This window comes from Hemibagrus wyckioides, linkage group LG03, assembly GCF_019097595.1.
Source record: "Hemibagrus wyckioides isolate EC202008001 linkage group LG03, SWU_Hwy_1.0, whole genome shotgun sequence".
Classification (NCBI taxonomy): Eukaryota; Metazoa; Chordata; class Actinopteri; order Siluriformes; family Bagridae; genus Hemibagrus; species Hemibagrus wyckioides.
In genome coordinates, this window is record NC_080712.1 from 11,863,224 (window position 1) to 11,883,435 (window position 20,212).

General features: G+C 39.6%; 1 protein-coding gene across 1 annotated transcript; it reads left to right on the forward strand.

Annotated features, from left to right (window-relative positions):
• The first annotated feature begins 117 nt into the window (after positions 1-117).
• On the forward strand, positions 118-19,549 carry hk1 (hexokinase 1). Its single transcript, XM_058386589.1, has 18 exons — positions 118-474; positions 3,808-3,970; positions 9,875-10,023; positions 10,144-10,263; positions 11,209-11,304; positions 11,450-11,549; positions 11,821-12,004; positions 12,117-12,272; positions 12,475-12,708; positions 13,611-13,915; positions 14,649-14,797; positions 15,356-15,475; positions 15,722-15,817; positions 16,033-16,132; positions 16,305-16,488; positions 17,803-17,958; positions 18,087-18,320; positions 18,407-19,549. Exons 1-18 carry the CDS (start codon positions 412-414, stop codon positions 18,552-18,554), a joined length of 2,757 nt encoding a protein of 918 aa, XP_058242572.1. The 5' UTR covers positions 118-411; the 3' UTR covers positions 18,555-19,549.
• Positions 19,550-20,212: the final 663 nt, after the last annotated feature.

Sequence of the window (20,212 nt, forward strand, 5' to 3'; positions counted from 1 at the left end):
AGAGAGAGAGCTAGACAAGGAAGGAAGGAAGTAGATGAGAGGAAAGAGAGCGAGAAAGAAAGGGAGGGGCAGAGTTTGAGTGCCAGAGAAGGAAATAGGGAAATAGGGGGAGATTGACTGTCTGGCTGCGCTTCAAGCTTAGCCAATAGCAAAGCAGGAAGTGGGCGGGGTTTGAACCCAGTCCTCATCCCAGCCCGTGCTGCATCTCATGTAAGCGCATTACATGCTGAGAGGAGAAAGAGAATACAGACATTTACGCTTGGAAGGAACAGTCTTCATGCCGGCTTATTATTTTTAGTATTTATATCCGTGAGCCACAGAACACCTCTCTCTCTCTCTCTCTCTCTCTCTCTTTCTACAAAGGACTTCACTTCCTCCTCCATTTCAGTTTTCCTACAATAGTGGAGCAGGATGATAGCCGCACAGCTTCTGGCCTACTACTTCACTGAGCTGAAGGATGATCAGGTCAAAAAGGTGAGTCTCATCTACTAGCCTATGAAACACAGCGTGGTTGTCCTGCAGGCCATGTGACTTCTAACACCCCGAGTTTTTTTGTGGGTGGGATGAGACTGGTGAGATGCGCGCTGCCGCACGTACCTCTTTCTCCAGATGCTACGTCTGAGGCTACGTGACGGTGACGTCGAGCAGACAGGTTCGAGAGCGTACGTGGGTAGTGACACATAGGGGCATCACTGGAGGAGGCCTCTGCTGCATTGTCCTTGAAATGTGGATGTGGATGTCAATGAGTTTAGATGGCGAGCGGGCTGCCGTTTTTCCATCCCTATCTTTGCTGTATAATGTAGAGAGAGAGGGGGGGGGAGAGTAAAGCTTCCCCCTCCTCCGACATGTGGAGTATTGAATTTCAGCAGAATGGCGCTCTCCCTCCCCCTGAACACGGCACTGTGTGTGTGTGTGTGTGTGTTTAGCCCCAAGGGAAGAGAATGCTACCGTAAAGCAAAGCTAGGAGTTCTCTACCTCCGACATTTAAGTCAAACGTGCTGTTTAATGAGTCTCCACATCATGTTACAGGTTGTTATTTGTGGCAAAGCTTGTGATAGAGTATATAGAAATAAATATATCGCGTGCACGGCTAGCCAATTATGTATCTAACGCCATCCTCCAATGAGCAACCTCTGCCAAGGAGGAAGTGATGGTTATAAACCTGAAAATGGAAAGCATGTTATGTCGCTATATAAGATCAGAAGTGCTTATTTACACAGGGTGGTGTCAGAGGTAAGAGGCAAAAAAAAAAAAAAGGTTGCCATGACAACAGCCGGGATGAACGTGACTAGCTGCAGGAAAGTCCACTCTTAGCTTCTGACCACCAGAGTGCCACCATCTTTTCTCTCATCGTTTTATTACAACCTTATATCTGAAAATTGTTTTTTTTTTTTTTTGTCTAGGCAAATAAACTATGTTCATAGTAGTAATTACAGCCGACTTTTAATATAAATGATTAATTATACTATAAATTATGCACGTGCTTGCGAGTAGTAGGTGTTGCAGGTGACCTTTATCAAATAAAACATGACAGAACAAAAAAAAATCCATCTTATATTATTTATTGCATTCAGTATTTGGTGGGTGATTGAGACCTTGAGCATGCAAGGTCATCTTAGTAGCATTTATGTTTTTTTCTAAATATATAGTAGCGTTTATTTGATTTTTACCAACGATTGCTCATTTTAATGGCTTTATTTCATTGAGAAAGCTGTACTGGACCTCATTGCGCAACAGTCCACTTTACACACCGTCCTCTATCTAAATGTGTTTGAACAAGCTGAAAATCACAGGGCCTGACCTGGCCGTCTTTCAAACAGGTGTGCCTTTATAGAAAATGTGGATTTTCTGAACCCACAAAATCCTCATATATCAGCAAGTGCTTAAATATGCATACCTACAAATTATTCAGCCAGCCATATAAAGCCTGTGTCCTTGTATTCCAGCAAGTCACATTCTTCAGCCCGGACTTAATATGCAGAACCCTGCCTGAATCTCCCATAGCAACTAAGACTGAGAAATCCCCATTACTACAACACACACAGAGATAACATGAATCAGCAAAACCAAGATGGCTGATATCAAAAGATCTACTAAATCATCACAATAGTGTATGTACTTAATTTGGATGGACAAACAATTTGTACAATAAATTCTGATTAGCTTTTAGTGGTCTAATTGTTCTAATAGGTAAATAAGAGATCATGTTTCAAGTGTCCCTTTCACCTCTACGCTGTGAGACGCAGCACTGTTTGTTTCAAGTGTCATCTGTTTTTGAGATGTGACACCAACTGCCTACATGATGGACTACCATTAGACATCTCACTATTGTGAAAAGACTGTAAAATGCAGAATTTTAAAACAAAGCAGGTTAAATTCAGTTCATGATTTCTCGGCGTGACTTTCAGAAGTGCAACACCAGAAGATATTTTTTACCCCGCTACTGAATTTCCATTGTAAAATATTGCGATAAATGGAGCATTTCTACCAGTTCTATTTGAAGGAGAATAGGGGCCTAGAAGTAACATCAGCTGTGCATTGTGGAACTGTGACAATCACATTTTATTTATAAGCAAAATGTATACACATTCCTGGTGCATTGTATGATATAAAGAAATAAAAAAAATAAATATATGTAAAAAAAAATAAATAAATAAATAACACGTAGAAAAGAAAGTGAGGTCCAAAAATCTGTATTGACAGCAAGATTCTTTGCTTTAGCCAATTTATTTTCTATATTTTTGCATGTAGTTTCATAGAAGCAAAGAAAAAAGGTAACTAACACAGATCAAGCATTTCCATAAGGTGACGACAGCCATCACTGAAAACGTTTGGCTGCAAATCCTTGGTAACGAACACCCCAAATGCTCTTGTTATTTTTTTGTGTCTCTCTGAATCAGTTGGGCATGTAAAATGGAAAGCATTAGTGAGGAACTGTTGCATATTGGTGTTACCTGCTCAGCTGTCCTGCTTCCAGACAGTGATATAGCTGGGTGATGGCGCTGCATGTTGGATGTGTGTCTGTTTGAATAGGTGACACTTATTGGTTCAACAGCTGTTGTTGTCGTTTACCATTTTCTCTTCTCCATTATACTCCACACTGAAACCGAAATGTCCCCACACCACAGTTTTGACAGACGGCTCTGCTTCCTCGTATTGCCTCTCTTAACCGCTTGCTATGTTGAATGTATGAAACGACCGGCGAAGTTACCCAAACTTTAACACATATTAAATGCATGTTTACTCGCAGGAAACTTTTCAGTGTGTGTGAGACAGGTTGACTCACAGGCACACACAGAGAGCCCATTCAGAAAGAAATATAATGTATTAAAACTATATGCAAAACTGAAAACATGTTCACAAGCATGTACTGAACCGTGGATGCCATACTGACCAGTTCAATATTATTTTGAGAAATGTGGCATCCCCTATATATATCATCACATTTTAAAGTCATTTTTATAGAAACTGCTTGTCCAGGGTCCAAGAAAAATGACATTTTCTCTGTTGATGCTGTTCAGCAAGAATATAAGTCTGTCATAAAAAAGGGGGTATTTAATCACTTTCTAATTTTCAACACTATTATTAACAATCTGTTAGATCTGACACACAGTTGTTGATGTATTTAATCTTTTTGTGCCAAAATCTTACATACTGATTTATATTAGTTAGCAGGTCTGGTACTATAATATAATTGGCAATAAATATCACCTAATATCATAACGGTGTAATATCATATAGATCATATTGATATTGCACAGGACAAAGATTTAAACCACTTGCTTTTATCCTCTGTTTCTTTGGTAGATTGATAAGTACCTGTACTCCATGCGCTTCTCTGATGAGACGCTGCGAGACGTCATGGCCCGTTTCCGTATGGAGCTGGAGAAAGGGCTGAGCCGTGACACCAACGCCACAGCTGCTGTCAAGATGCTGCCCACCTTCGTTAGGTCCATCCCCGATGGTTCAGGTGAGATGTGGACCTATGTCTAAAAGTCAGAAACAATTCACATCTGAATTAAACAGACAGACAGTTATTACGTTATATTAAGTATTATCATTATAAACTATGTGGCCAAAAGTTTTGTGGGCACTTGACTATATTCCATTTGTGCTTTTGTGGTCATTCAGCCGCAAGAGTCAGGCAAGGAGGCCTGGGGCACAGTCAGCATTCTAAAGTAGGTAAACAGGTATTCAGGGGGGTTGAGGTCAGGGCTCTGTTCAGGCAACTCAAGTTCTTCCACTTCAACCTTGGTAAACAATGTCTTTATGGACCTCACTTTGTGTAAAGTCATGCTGGTACATGTTTGGCCTGGGTCTCTTAGTTCCAGTGAAGGGAAATTGTAATGCTACAGAACACAAGGATATCTTTTACTAATGTGTGCTTCAGACCTTGGCAACAGTTTGAGGAAGGCCCAAATACGGGTGTGATGATCATGTGTCCACAAACATTTGGTCAAGTAGTTTATAACCCTTTAATTACATGCATATGAGTGTGTGAGCATGTGTGTACTCTCCAGTGCTTGCCATCCACTTCCTGAATAAATAAGTGCATGGATTTTAATTAGAACTAATGAAAAATATATGGGATATCTTGATATCAGGCAGAATGAGTGGTAGTTATCATTACTTTTATTAAATAAAATTAAAAAATCTAAATCTGTATATATAGGGTGTCTCAAAGAATTTTAGTTTTAAGCAAAATTTAACTCTCTTTTCAGTACACTCTCTACATGACTGCCATTTTTACACACAAACACACAAACAACAGAGTTGTCGCTCCCACTTATAAACTCATGTTTACACATTTGGCGTTATACATGTAATTGCATGCCCATTGAAAGCTTAAAACAGCCTTGAGATCCAGCCATGAGATTGATTTCAATACGTTCTTCTTTTGTCAAAATCTCCACTTCTGTATAAATGGGGACTGGTATTTTTTTCTGAAACTATGATAATAATTGAATAATAACTTTTCTTTCTTCCTTTTTTTTTTAACCCTAATTGGTTTTTGAGGGCCAGGGACAAAACACATTTGTAGGCATGTTAACTGCTAACAACTGATTTCTTTTACCAATATAAGCTAGAATTTACTGAAGTGGAGGCTCAAAGGTTAAGATGTTGGATTGGAAGGTTTTGGGTTGGAATCCCAGGACCACCAAGCTGCAACTTGAGCAAGGCCTTTAACTCTTAACTACTGAGTTGTATTAAAAAATTATAAGTCAGAATGCAAGTCACTCTGGATGAGGGCATCAGCCAAATGGCATAAATGTGTATTAGGAAGTGGCAGTATCTTCACTGTCAGCCCTAGAAGAAGAAGCAGTCTTTATTTGTCACATATACATTACAGAAATTCGTTCCTTGCATATCCCAGTTTTGGAAGTTGGGGTCAGAGTGCAGGTTCAGCCATGATACAGCACCCCTGGAATAGAGAAGGTTAAGGGCCTTGCTCAAGGGTCCAACAGTGACAGCCTGGCAGTGCTGGGGCTAAAACCCTGACCTCTGCCACCACCACCACCTAACAACTGAGGAGTAGTAACACAGATTCACAAAAATAATTTTACCCGATTCATAACTAGGTCACGGCTTCTTAACTAATCCTTTTCTTTTGTATTCTAACAGAAATTGGCATTTCATCATAGAGCATTTTTTAACCGAGTAAAAGTAAATCAAGTATTACTGATAAAACAGTTTTTTTTTTTTTTAATAATCAGGGTTTACGTTCACTGAATCTTGCAGCCCAACTTGCTAGCAATTTTGTGGTATGGCTTGATTACATGGTCATACAGTAAATCCTGCATATAGTCATTAACTGTGACACCAAGGTGCCTAAGACCCTTTTGTTACACCTGTTGTATTATCAGCTACTTTTTGTCTGAGAGAATTGGAGCTGTTGTGAAAACCAGCTGATCAAGTATAGCTGTTATTGTAAACTAATAAGCTCAGGGGAGATCAAATGTTCCCTGCTCGAAAACAAAAGTCATAAATAATTCATCCTGCTCATGCAGGAAGACAGGCGTTTTATTACATACAGGTATGACTACATTCTTTTGATCACTCTTAGCCTTTTAAGAATAAACATGACTTATATGTCCGATGTGATATATAAATCTAGAATAAAGAATAATACATAAAAAATGTTCAGCAAACTGCAAATCCTGTGTCACAAATGGCATAGCAGCTCTGAAATCCATGTTCAATGTTCCTGAATAATAAACACGAGCTGTGCCAGTACTACTGGAGTCATGTGCTTACACCAGTATTAATGTCCTGCAGCAGCATGTAGCTACGTCACAGATTATCCAGTTTCCACCTTCCATATTCAGTGAACGTGTGCCATCCCACATGTCCCGTGCACTACTTTACTGACAAGTTCACTTTTCAATCCAAATGGAAATCCAGATAACATGATCATTTCAGCAATTTACAGTCCTAAAAAATATACAATAAAACTATTTATTTATTCTCAAGGATTTTTGTTATATATAAAGGTCAATTTTATATGAATATCAGTCTATATCAGGGACAACTGTGAGAACTGGAAAGACAATCACTGAACTACATCAACCTGAGGTTTATTTTGAATTTCAGTCATTTTTATGCAGCAATCACATAAACGTTCAATATCTATAGTCTGTTAGGGATTGTTTTTGGTACAGTATAGGTCCTGTGCATCACAAGCAGCACTAAACTGGTTCTACGTTAGAAGAACTGAACATTTGCTGGTGTAAGGAAATGATTACTACCTAATAAAGATCTAGCAGATCCTTAAACACTATATACAGTACTTTTATATAGTACAGCTACCTGGGTGTTTATGAGGCTGCAGCACACTCTGTATTAGAAGGCTTTTTGGATCGAAGATCTCAAGATATGAACAATAGGTGCTTGACATATGAAAGCGTTCACGGTCATTTACTTTCTTTTTATAGTCCAAGAGGCTCCCTTGTGATATCAGGTAGCAGTAAGCTAAAAACAAAGCCAGTCTAATAGGAAAGAAGGAAGATTAGGTCATTGTAAAGGCCAAGCATGGCTCCTGCAGTAGTCTAGTGCCAAGTCTAAACTCGTTCCTCATTCAACGCATAACACGCTATTTGGGCTGCCAACATATTGTAGTAGTGTTCAAAATTCTCAGCGGACAAAATACATTTTGCGATATTATTGACCACAGTGCACTTTAAATCCAGTCTACAACTTATTCACAGTGCGTTTGCTCTAGGAACTTTATATAAATGGGGGGGAAAACGCTACTACAGACAATAGGTATTTCTTACTGGTTTGTTTAACAGAGAAAATCATTTCAAATACTGTCTGTATGTTGTGTGTTTTAGTTGCTGGATAACTGTGATAAATGAATTTGAATTCGGTTTGTATGTAACAGCAGGATACAATAGCGTCTTGCTGGTTTTCCTTATATATAATGGGTTTCCTGCTGTATAATGCTCTCTGCAGGACAGACAGTTTGTTTGGTACATAGTGAACAAGAGAGTGAGTGCAATTTCAGACCCAATGTTTCACACACTTGGGACTTGGTTTGCATTCCACTGATTCATTTACACTTCATTATCAGTGTGAGATTTCTGTACAGAGGATGAGAAAATAAATATTCCAGGATGTCTAATGTTTGACTGATATCACCCTGATTAAATTTCACTTTAGACCAAGGGATTAAAAAAAGAGCACGACCCAAACAAGACATTATAACTGAAGGCGCCGTCCACATGCTTCTGTCTCCTGGTGACAAAGTCTATTTTGAACCATGTCACTACAGGACTCATTCACACCAGAAGAGCAATGCAAGATGAGACAGCGTGACTTTGCCATCACTGTTATTCTATTGTGCACTAATGTGTGCTTGAGAAAAATGTGACACAATTTATTCAGCTGTCTACTAGTTTACTGTGGTTTTGGTAACAGGAAAAGCCTCTGGTTTTTACTTCATTTAAATCAGAGACTTATGAAACATTGTCACAACTCTACTCTGAGTTACTCAAAGGCTGTGAATTAAATTGAGTGTGTTCATGATTGGGGCTTTAATGCAAGACCAACGGTGCCTCAGAAACCTATGCCTTTTATATACTTTTATATGCTTGGATGTGTATCACCAGGTCATCCAGTCCAGCCAAATCTTTAGTTCTTTTCTTTTTTATTACATTTTTGCAGACATATAAAAAGTATAAAATGAGACAGGATGCCTGATGGGAGAAACAAGAAACAAAGCAATCAATACAGCAACAGAACCCCCACCCACAACATCTCCCCCGTATAAAAAAAAGGTCTGGACTAGTGGTTCTTCAGAATTACTCTAATGAGAAGATCTAAATGTTACAGTTAGGTTCTCAATAAAACCCATTATAGGGCTCCAGATTTTGTAATAGGATCTCAGTGATACTTTGAAAGAGTGTCGAGGTGGATGCATCACAATACCTCTCATATCCAGTCCTCATGTGATTGGGGAGGCATGTTTCCATTTAAGGAGGATGGCACACCTAGCCAACAGTGTGGTAAAGACCATTATGCCATGCGTTGTGGATGATACAACTGAAGCATAGGGAAGGCCAAACAGGGCAGACAATGGTGGTGTTAAGGGCCTGTGAGAGTGTTTCAAAAAATGAGTAGCGCATTAGCATCAGGCAAAGTCCAGCCAAATCTTAGTGCCTCATTTAAAAGAAACCATGAACAATGTTTTTGATACTTATATTAACAAATACTTTGATACTTGTATATACAAAATACGTTATTTAACATAAAAAAATTACGAAACTGATACAGCCAATCTAAATATTTTATTTTCATACTGCAGTGTCTATTCTATAACCTTTTACATCCCTCCACACACACTCACAGTGTCTCTGGGGCATTCTAACATTACAGTACACAGCAACAGAAGTAGAAATACTTTTCGTAACTATTGTTCCATAGAAGGTGTTCAGAGAAAGCACTTATCAAATGATATCACTTGAAATAAGCACAGTCATCTTCAAGCCCTAAGAAGCTCAACATCCAGTGTGAAGAAAGGCCAAACCAGCTGATTTTTGTTGTTGCTCGGCAACAAGCACTGCACGAATTCTATTGACAGTCTGGACACACTAAGCATCTCTGAGAAGGAACTAAGAAAGTGGTACAGTTATAAAGAACACGCAGACATTCCTGCACTGACGTTCCTGTCAACTGTTCTTTTGGGTTCAGTTTCATTAATCACAGTTTTACTGTCGCTGTTAAAGCGTCAGTTGCCAAGAGGTTCAGGAGGTTCACTGCTCTCCTCAGTACTGCCGCAGAATGGTGTTGTTCTTGTAACTCTACATAGACAACACCTCAAATTATTAATAATTTAGGATTCCCTTGAGTACATTTCCTGAATAATGCCACTATATCACCACACTTGACTGTATATGACTATAGAAAGTACATAATTACACTCTCCGGTGTTTATAATCATTTATAAACATACTCCTCTGTGTTTATTAATAGTTTATAATCACACTCTCCGGAGGATGGGTTTCCTTATGAGTCTGGTTCCTCTCATGGTTTCTTCCTCATACCATCTCAGGGAGTTTTTCCTTGTCACAGTCGCCCCAGGCTTGCTCACTAGGGATGAATACAAATAAATTTAAATACTAATATTATTCTTGAACTTGTTGTCTAATATTAATCTTGAACGTTTTGTTCTGGATTTTTTACGTTCTGTAAAGCTGCTTTGTGACAATGTACATTGTTAATAGTTTGTCAATACACAAGACAAAGGTGGCATGTGCATGTACCAAACAAAATAAAACTTTTCAACATACTAGACAAATATTGCTATTAACTAATGATATGTTAAAAGGTCTCCATTTGCCAGTAGATTTATTCCATTTTCCATTCCACGTTACAGAGAAAGGGGATTTCATCGCTCTGGATCTTGGAGGCTCTAATTTCCGAATCCTGCGAGTGAAAGTTTCTCATGAGAAGAAGCAAACAGTGCTGATGGAGAGTCAGATCTACGAGACTCCAGAAGATATCATACATGGCAGTGGAACACGGGTATGCTTTATTTGTTCTGTCTGCCTGTCCTTACTGTATAGTATCAGTCAAATAGGACAATGCGTATTAGTTTTTAAAGAAGAAAGTGTTAAGTGTTTACCCTCTGTGTGCCTTCTGCAGCTGTTTGACCATGTTGCCGAATGTCTGGGAGACTTCATGGAGAAGCAAAAGATCAAAGATAAGAAACTTCCTGTGGGATTCACCTTCTCCTTCCCGTGTGCTCAAACCAAACTGGATGAGGTAAATCATGGAGCCAAAATCTTTCTTCTGCTTTCACTGGCATACTTTTAATGTTGTGATAATATTTCTATCTGATTCTGATTATCTGAAACATTCAGAATCTATATTGCGTGACTATATAAGAATCATATTCTTTTTACACAGTTCTCTTATCGGAAATACACCAAAATACTGCTGTTTTTGTGTCAGTCAGTAATTGCCTAATTCCATAAGAAATCTAACCGTCTTAATAGACATGGTGCTTCTTATTTTAAATGGGAGTTTGCACGCAAATCAAACAAGTCTCATTGCTGCTAAATTCAAGCTGGAACACATCTACAGTTCTGTTTATTTTGTGTAAAGGTATAGGTCCAAATTGGACTACAAATTTAACAATTCAAGAAATATAAAGTTAGGTTACTTGCAGTTTAATTGTCCTCCTGTGTCATGTGTAATTCGTACACTTTTAATTGTTCCAGTCGGGTGTTTCTCTAAGCCAACTAAACTACCATAACATCTATTTCATTTTTAACTGACTGAAGAAATCCCTTTTGAGAAAACCGTTAAGTTAGCGAGCGCAAGCTTGAGCACAGTTTTGGGAGAAAGGAGCCAGGTGGGAAAGTAGATCGTGATTGGTCAAATGTTCTATGGTAAGGAAAGCTTTCAGAATGCACAGGGCATGTAGCTCATGCCTGACCTGCTGAAATCATGCCTGATGCCTGAGAGGCACAGGGCATACAGCTCATGCCTGACCTGCTTGACATAGCCGGGGGCTGGATTTTACAATGGGGTATTTATAAATTTGCAGATAATGGACCGGATAATGTAGTGAAACACTGTGTTCTTCATATATATATGCATACATTCATATATTCATATATATATTCTCTAAAACGATCTCAGAGATCATGCATTCAGTCTTAGATGTATTGAAGAGATTATTCTAATGTATATTTTCTATTCTAGGCCGTTTTGCTGACCTGGACAAAGCGTTTCAAAGCCAGTGGAGTAGAAGGGATGGACGTGGTCAAGCTTCTGAACAAAGCCATTAAAAAGCGAGGGGTGAGTTTTGTCTCTGTTATAGTAGTAACAAAAGTAACAAAGAGCTGTTATCCTATAGGCTCAATAAGCCAGTTATTGTATGGTTGACTTGTCTTAAGTGAAACCAGCTGTGCTGTAGGTTTAAAGAAAAATATACTGTCCCCAGGACTATGAAGCTGATATTATGGCGGTGGTCAATGACACTGTGGGAACCATGATGACCTGCGGCTTTGATGACCAGCGCTGTGAAGTCGGGATGATCATTGGTAAGGGAGTAATGCAAAATCGTGTGTTTTTACAGCTGTGTGTGTACTCTACTGTTCTGTATGTAATTTTTGTAGACAGCAGCATAGCACAACATTTTAGGCTCTGTGTATATGGTCCTGTTGTCCATAACCAAAGATGTGGACTGAGGTTTCTTATTTATACCTGTTTCCATGTTATTACTCAGTCCGCCACAGCTCTCACAGCACATCCACACAGATCCTTATGAACAGAAGAGATGTCTCATGTTGCTGTTTTTCCTTCTTCCTTTAGGTACAGGCACTAACGCGTGCTACATGGAGGAGATGAGACACATTGACCTGGTGGAGGGAGACGAGGGCAGGATGTGCATCAACACAGAGTGGGGAGCATTTGGAGATGACGGCATGCTGGAGGACATTCGCACTGAATTTGATCGTGATATCGACCGTGGATCCCTCAACCCTGGCAAACAGCTGTAAGCTAAAGAACACCACAATATTAAGTTAAATAACATGAGAGAGACAGGTGGTTAGGTTTGCGAGGAATAAGTTGGTAAGGTATGAGTAAAGCTCTCTCACTGATCATAGGTTTGAGAAGATGGTGAGTGGAATGTACATGGGGGAGCTGGTGAGGCTCATCCTAGTGAAGATGGCCAAAGAAGGGCTGCTGTTTGAAGGCCGCATCACACCAGAACTACTGACTAAAGGCAAAATTGAAACAAAGCATGTTTCCGCTATTGAAAAGTAAGTCTTACGTCATTCATTTTTCCTCAGCACATTAACAGCTCATGTTAAGTCTTTAATTTTTAACTTATTCATTAGAAGAAAAAAAAGGTCTTGCATATCTTGATGTTACAATTTATCTGATGCATAGTAAGAGAATCTGTAACAGAATTTGGAAATTGTTCTTTTGTCCGTAATAGTTGATGTTCATCCTGCTTTCCAGGAGTAAAGAGGGATTGACCAAAGCCAAGGAAATCCTAACCCGTCTGGGAGTGGAGCCATCATCAGATGACTGCATCGCTGTGCAGCACGTGTGTGCTATCATCTCTTTCCGCTCAGCTAACCTCATCGCTGCTGCGCTGGGTGCCATCCTCACTCGCCTGAAGGACAACAAGAACAACCCTCGTCTCCGCACAACCGTGGCTATCGATGGCTCACTCTACAAAATGCACCCACAGTAATTATTCACTTTCTGGACTCCTTTAAGATTTTTTTTTTTATGATTCCTGACTTTTTAGATTTCAGTCTATGCAAGATTCACCTATTTTCTGCCTTTGTACAATTAAGAATATTAAATAATAAAAGTGAAAATAAGGCAAAAGCATACAGTACATATCATCCCAGGCTGCACTTTACAGGGCTTAGAATAGGACTATTTCTTTTCATCAGACTCAGTTGCCTGAACAGGTGTCTGCTCAGTAATAATATCATGTATCAAGCACGCTTGGCCAGAGCACTTGGCGGTCTCACTTAACAGGATGGCACACTGAACCACGTGATGTTTTCTGAACCCTCAGGGAGTTGCTGCTTGCTTCATAACCTTTCAAAATAAAGGTTATATACTATAACAAGAACTTCCCTAGGAGTGTCTGACCAATAATTTGTTTTTGTTGTAATGAAAAGGTGTCATTCCCAAATGGGTATGGCATTTATTTTTCAAGTAAGACTGGATTTGACAAATTTATGCCAAAAGTTTTGTTATTAATAGCAGTTTTAAATTGTTACTCTCTATAGCTGTAAACATGTTCTCATTTGCACACCAGTCCATATGAGCTCTTTGAGAACTACTGCTCTTTAAAAAATAAATTATAGAGAGTACCTTTTAAAGTGGGCTGTGTAAACATAACCGAACCAGATTGTCAGATAAATTTGTTTAAACCTTGAAATTCATTACATAATTGATTTTGCAGGAAATACTTGCCATTTTTCTGCTTAGCCTTGCAACTTTATTCATTTATTTCATTTGTGCCTGTTTTTAAATACATCTCTGATTTAGTCCAATTAATCTGGACAGCAGAAAGCCTTTTACAATTTATATGCCTTTTTATTCAGAGCCACTCTTCGTTATGTCTGTCTCAGGTATTCCCGTCGCCTGCATAAGACCGTGAGACGCCTGGTGCCTGAGTGCGATGTTCGCTTCCTGCTCTCAGAGAGTGGCAGTGGCAAAGGTGCCGCCTTGGTAACAGCCTGGGCCTATAGATTGGCTGATCAGACACGTCAGATTGCCGAGACATTGGCGGAGTTCCGGCTTAGCAAAGAGCAGCTGTTAGAGGTGAAGAAGAGGATGCATACAGAGATCCAGAACGGCCTGAGCAAGAAGAACCATGGCACAGCGACAGTGAAGATGCTGCCCACGTATGTGCGCAGCACCCCAGATGGCACAGGTAACCTTAATCAAAACTGGATATACATTGTTGGGCTGTGACCTACTTCCTCTGTAGCTGAAAATCACATAACTGATCTTTGCCTTTGAATTTGATATCTAACATTTTGCCACAAAATTGATTTGTAATCATTTTATTCCACACAGATGTGCGCCCCTCATGTCCCTTCTTCCCTGCGCCTACTGGCCTATTTAATGCTCTTTATCCCTGCAATGCAGCATGCTGTAATCCCGAGTGAACTCAATACAGGGACATGACATTATTTTAAGAGCTCAAATCCCCACACCTGACACTGATTAAGGTCGAAAGGTTTCTGAAACGAAGCCCGGCCGGCATGATAGTTATTCAGATCCGTCAGGTCCACGCAATCCTAGAACATGCCACGGCCTACAAATATGACCATCGTGGACTACACACCCCAGAATCCACCACTGCTAAGTTGTTCCCAATCACCTGACTTCTAATCTCTCTCTCTCTCACACACACACACACACTCATTTCAAGAAAGTTTGCAAAGTAAATGTGCATTTGACTTTACAAAGCCTTTTGTATGATGCTTATTAAACAAGCTGAACTGCAGGTGCATCTGTCTAAGCCCCCATTTCCTTTCTACTTTTAGTCAGTTCTACTGAGAAGGCACTAATATATATATGTATTTTGCAGAATGGTAATCTGAGACGGAAAACTGCCCGTACATCATTTTCTTCAAATGTGTTGTATCTGTGTCTTATAGAAAATGGAGACTTCTTGGCTTTGGACCTTGGAGGCACAAACTTCAGGGTGCTCTTAGTGAAAATTCGCAGTGGGAAGAGACGGACTGTGGAGATGCATAACAAAATCTATGCCATTCCCACCGAGGTGATGCAGGGAACAGGAGAAGAGGTGAGCGGTTATTTATATCTGTATTTACAGCCAGGAAATTTGATAATGAGAAATGGATGACTAATTAAAAGGAAAAACGCATCGAGTCACCAGAACAGTTATATTTCACTCGGCACAGAAGTCTCTTCAAGTGTACTACATGGATAAAACACCATACTTTCGAAAGATATTCCCTCGAATTGGAAATTTGAAATTTGCCTATTTTGATGATAGTGGTTGTGAGCCGAGTCTAAAACAGCCCTCCAGAATCTCCAACAGGTGTTAGGATGGGGTTAGATCTGGTCACTGTGAAGGGAATAGTGCACAGTTATATACATATTACATTATATCCTCATCAAACCATCTAGTGCCCTATGGATAGGGGCGGAGTCAATCTGGAAGAGATCACTCCAATCAGGATAGAAATGTTTCATTATAGGTATAAGGTCATCTGTACTGATTTGCAGTGACATTTCCTTCCTAAACGGGAACCAAGCAAACCCAAACCATGCAAGGAATATATCCTCCACTGGTTTTGCTTTAAGTGAATTGTAATGCATTTATCTTGATCTCTTGTAGCTTTTTGATCACATCGTCACCTGTATATCGGACTTCCTGGACTACATGGGAATGAAGAACGCAAGGCTTCCTTTGGGCTTCACTTTCTCTTTCCCCTGTAGACAAACCAGCCTTGATGCTGTAAGTTTACTACGATCTCAGAATGGCTCCTTAGCTTATTTGTTCTTGTATGAAGCATTTTTTAAGCATAGCCTGTGAAGGGTATAGACACATTCTATACAGTCAAATCATTCCATTGGATTTAGTTTTTAGAACCTTTTCTATAGAGGTTATTTCTTTAGAGGTATCGATTATTTCCATATTTCTAGGACTAAGGGATATATCATTGTTATTCTGTGCTGATTTCACTTTTTGTTTATGATCCAGGGCATCCTGGTAAACTGGACGAAGGGCTTTAAGGCCACAGACTGTGAAGGAGAAGATGTAGTCAATCTCTTAAGAGAGGGAATTAAAAGGAGAGAGGTGAGTTCTACCTGCATAACATGTTTCATATAGGCGGTCTGTCTAAGTATTGTGACTTTTGGAAATATTAGGGAAGTTAAGTGCTGATTTTTGTGTATTGTAGAATTTAGTGTTACATCTGTCACTTTTTCTGATACAATTTTGTGTTTTGAGTGTGTGTAGACTATAAAATATGTGTGTTAAATAATAGTGTGTATGTATTATCATATCTACAGGAGTTTGACCTGGATGTGGTGGCAGTGGTTAATGACACAGTGGGAACCATGATGACTTGTGCTTATGAGGAACCAACATGTGAGGTCGGCCTTATTGCAGGTAAAGTAGCTCATAAATATAACATTTAAATCCATGTCTTCAGTTTAGTCTAAAGGAAAAAAATCAAGCTAATAATCCAAATTTCTCGGAGAACATATTCCTTTATATTGTGAACGATTATCAGCATGCATGTAACTACTAGATTTAATGACAAAATGAACCCGACTTGCAGGAACGGGAAGTAACGCCTGTTACATGGAAGAGATGAGGAACATCGAGACGGTGGACGGAGACGAGGGCAGGATGTGTGTGAACATGGAGTGGGGTGCGTTTGGGGACAATGGCTGTCTGGATGACATCAGAACTCAGTACGACCGAAACGTGGATGATCTTTCCCTCAACCCTGGCAAACAGAGGTACGTCTTTATTTAAATAACATACTGAATTTGCATCCTTGCAGAATGAATGAATTCTTGAGGGAATCAAATACACAGATAAATGTCAATCAGTGATCTCAGCCTTAGTCTCTGAAATACAGTGTCAGTGTTTTTAGCTTGGTAATGAAATGAAGTTCTCTTTTGCCCCCTAGTGGAATGAAAGAGACTAACACTTTTAAAGCTTTTAGTTCAATTACAGTCAACAAGACGATTTTTATTCAGCAGATTTACAGATTTTAAATTCATTTGCAGGAAGAGAACTTTATCTGTCCGTTCCTGCCTCATGGAAATGGAACTTCTTCTAGTGTCTACTGTACACTTATCTGGCCTCAACTATCAGCCACTTGTTAGCTGGCATGTATATATAGACTTAAGTGCACACGATTTTATCAGTCTAATGGCTGAGCAAACCTTGTGACACCAAATAACTTTCTAAAGCAGTGTATAGACACTGGATTGGAAATTGTGGTTGGTTGGTTGTCAGTCAAAGAGCTAAGTTTGATGAATGTAGGCAGTTCTTGGCTATGCTGAGTGATGGAAGTAAAGGTCTGCCTTGCAAGAGTTAAATCCTACAAATAGCTGATGATTTTTTACAAGAATTTGCTTATAGCTGCTTCAATAACAGCTTGAATTAATTGCTATGCTGCAACTCTACTGTGATTGTGTTGTTTAGATATTCTACCCTTATATTAGATGGAGTTGCTGTAGTTTAATGGCTGATAATAAATGAACAGCTATTCTTCTGCACATCGGTTTGCAGTTTGCTCTGCATTGCACCTTTTGTGCTTTATAACAATATACAACAATACTAATTAATAATTAAATAATTAATTCTTATCAACATGTCACGGTATTTCCATATGCTTTCAAACCTCCATATTTCAATTATTTATTTTTCATATTGTCACTTTATTTCTGTATATTTCCTTATTGTCACTTTAAGTCCATATACTTTTTTTATTATTATTTTTTTTTATCTATTTCCTTATATATTCTGTTCACATTATTTCTATTTGTCGAACAATTTTAGACTATTTTATATATAACAACTATGGGAAGTGGAAGCTTAGTGGTTAAGGATTTGGACCGAAAGGTTGTGAGTTCGTCTGCCAAGCTGCCACTGTTGGGTCTTTGCACAAGGCCCTTAACACTCAATTGCTCAGTTGTATAAAAAATGAGATAAAATGTAAGTCGCTCTAAGTAAGGATGCCAGAAATGTAAATGTAAGGACAGTTAATTGTGACAAATACAATGTGAATGAACACTTTGTATTTTGATGCCTTTGGTGTGTAGATATGAGAAGATGTGCAGTGGGATGTACCTGGGTGAAATCGTACGAAACATCCTCATTGACTTGACAAAGCGTGGCTTCCTGTTCAGGGGACAGATCTCGGAGACTCTCAAGACTAGGGGCATCTTTGAAACCAAATTCCTGTCCCAGATTGAGAGGTATTTTGTTACTTAACTGGAAAATGCAGGGAAATTACATATCTTGTATATTATTTAAGACAACATCTAAATCTTTTCCTATTTGTGCATTGCTGTTGTCTAAACCTCATACCAATGTCCACCTCTAGTGACCGTTTGGCGCTACTGCAAGTCAGATCCATTCTGCAGCACTTGGGTCTAGACAGCACATGCGACGACAGTATCATCGTTAAGGAAGTGTGTGGCGCTGTGTCACGCCGAGCTGCGCAGATTTGTGGTGCAGGAATGGCTGCCGTTGTAGACAAAATCAGAGAGAACCGAGGATTAGATCGTCTGGACATCACTGTGGGCGTGGACGGCACGCTTTACAAACTCCATCCGCAGTGAGTATCCAGATCTACTTGTTGCAGTATGTTGGGTTATTTGCATTTATATATAAAACTAAAATATTCTTTGTCGTCGTGTTTAGCTTCTCCCGGATAATGCACCAGACTGTGACGGAACTCGCGCCCAAATGCAATGTAAATTTCCTGCTCTCTGAAGACGGCAGTGGAAAAGGTGCTGCGCTGATCACCGCTGTCGGATGCCGCCTACGTCAGCAAGAACAAAAGAACTGAGAAGTTTCAGACCTACTGTCTAATCCCTTCTTATAGTAAATGAGCGCTGAACACTTCTTCCTAGCAGCCCTCACTGAGCTTTACTGGACATTTAGTCCAAAGCATGGGATCCTCCATACTTCACATTTCACTCCATTTTGAATTAACTGTAACTGTAAGCCATTCAGGATGTCTCCCTGTTAGTGTCTACGTGTAGGTGTGTGTTTAAGAATGGGTTTTATCCCTCATCGCTGAGTATACTAAGATTTTTTAACTCTGCTGTAAACAGTTTTAGATGTATATTAACAAAGGGAAGATATTCAAGGCACAGAGGTAAGATCAATGATATATAAATAAAGGAGTATATTATTTATTTTATTTTTGTATTTGACCAGTGTATTGTCAGAGTGTTGACAGGGTTTGAGTTTGAGTAAGTTATGAGATGGTCAAATTGAAATCTGTTAGCATTTCTCGGGAAACAGGCTTACTACATGAATAATGAGCTGGCTAGTGTGACACATCTGTGTTAGTTAGAGAGTCCAGATGTTGCTGACTCCACACAGACTTTCCATACGCTCAGTAATCTCAGCTCCTGAACCCTGGCCTTTATAGCAATGACAGATCGTGTCCAAAAGAGGTAAATAAGAAAGGAGACTTTTTGCCTTTGTGATCTGACCCTTTCTAAAATACGGCTTTCCGCAGAAACAGTTGCATCAGACTGTATTACAATATTGCTTGTGTGAAAGTAGATACTCGTGAGCGTGAGCGTGCTGTGTGCTGTGTGCTGTGTAAATACGCAAATAGATCATCAGCCCTGCAATATAATAGTGCAGATCTCCAGTAAATGTCATTGTGTGTACTCTGAACGGGTGTTTGTGTGATCCTGTGTAGTAACTGTGAATGAACCTGTGCAGTGGTATGATGAATGCATGCCTTACATGGTCTAGTGTCCACTCATTTTGTAAATGTAGATGTTCAACAAAAGAACATAATTAAACTATTTTGATGAACCACGATTCGGTTTGCGTCTCTGATGACTTGCTAAATAAATAAATAAATGTCTGATAGAAATAAGTATTGCATCTACATACACCGATCAGGCATAACATTATGACCACCTGCCTAATATTGTGTTGCTCCCCCTTTTGCTGCCTTGACCCCTTGAAGCATGGACTCCACTAGATCCCTGAAGGTGAACCAACATTAACTTCTTCAGCAATTTGAGCAGCAGAAGCTCGTCTGTTCTGACCCACACGGGTCAGCCTTCGCTCCCCATGTGCATCAATGAGCCTTGGCCGTCCATGACCCTGTCGCCGGTTCACCACTGTTCCTTCCTTGGACCACTTTTGATAGATACTGACCACTGCAGACTGGGAACACCACACAAGAGCTGCAGTTTTGGAGATGCTCTGATCCAGTCGTCTAGCCATCACAATTTGGCCCTTCGTCAAACTCTCTCAAATCCTTACACTTGCCCATTTTTCCTGCTTCTAACACATCAGCATTGAGGACAAACTGTTCACTTGCTGCCTAATATATCCCACCCACTAACAGGTGCCATGATGAGGAGATCATCAGTGTTATTCACTTCACCTCTCACTGCTCATAATGTTATGCCTGATTAGTGTATAATGTACTACATCAACGTCAATGCATTTAATGTTGATAATAAACAATGC

Excerpts from the sequence above, each read along its gene's own strand:
- hk1 (XM_058386589.1), top strand. The coding sequence starts at position 412 with ATGATAGCCGCACAGCTTCTGGCCTACTACTTCACTGAGCTGAAGGAT. Across the intron at positions 15,476-15,721 it reads GACAAACCAGCCTTGATGCT|GGCATCCTGGTAAACTGGAC; the intron begins GTAAGTTTACTA and ends TTTATGATCCAG. Across the intron at positions 16,489-17,802 it reads CTCAACCCTGGCAAACAGAG|ATATGAGAAGATGTGCAGTG; the intron begins GTACGTCTTTAT and ends TTTGGTGTGTAG.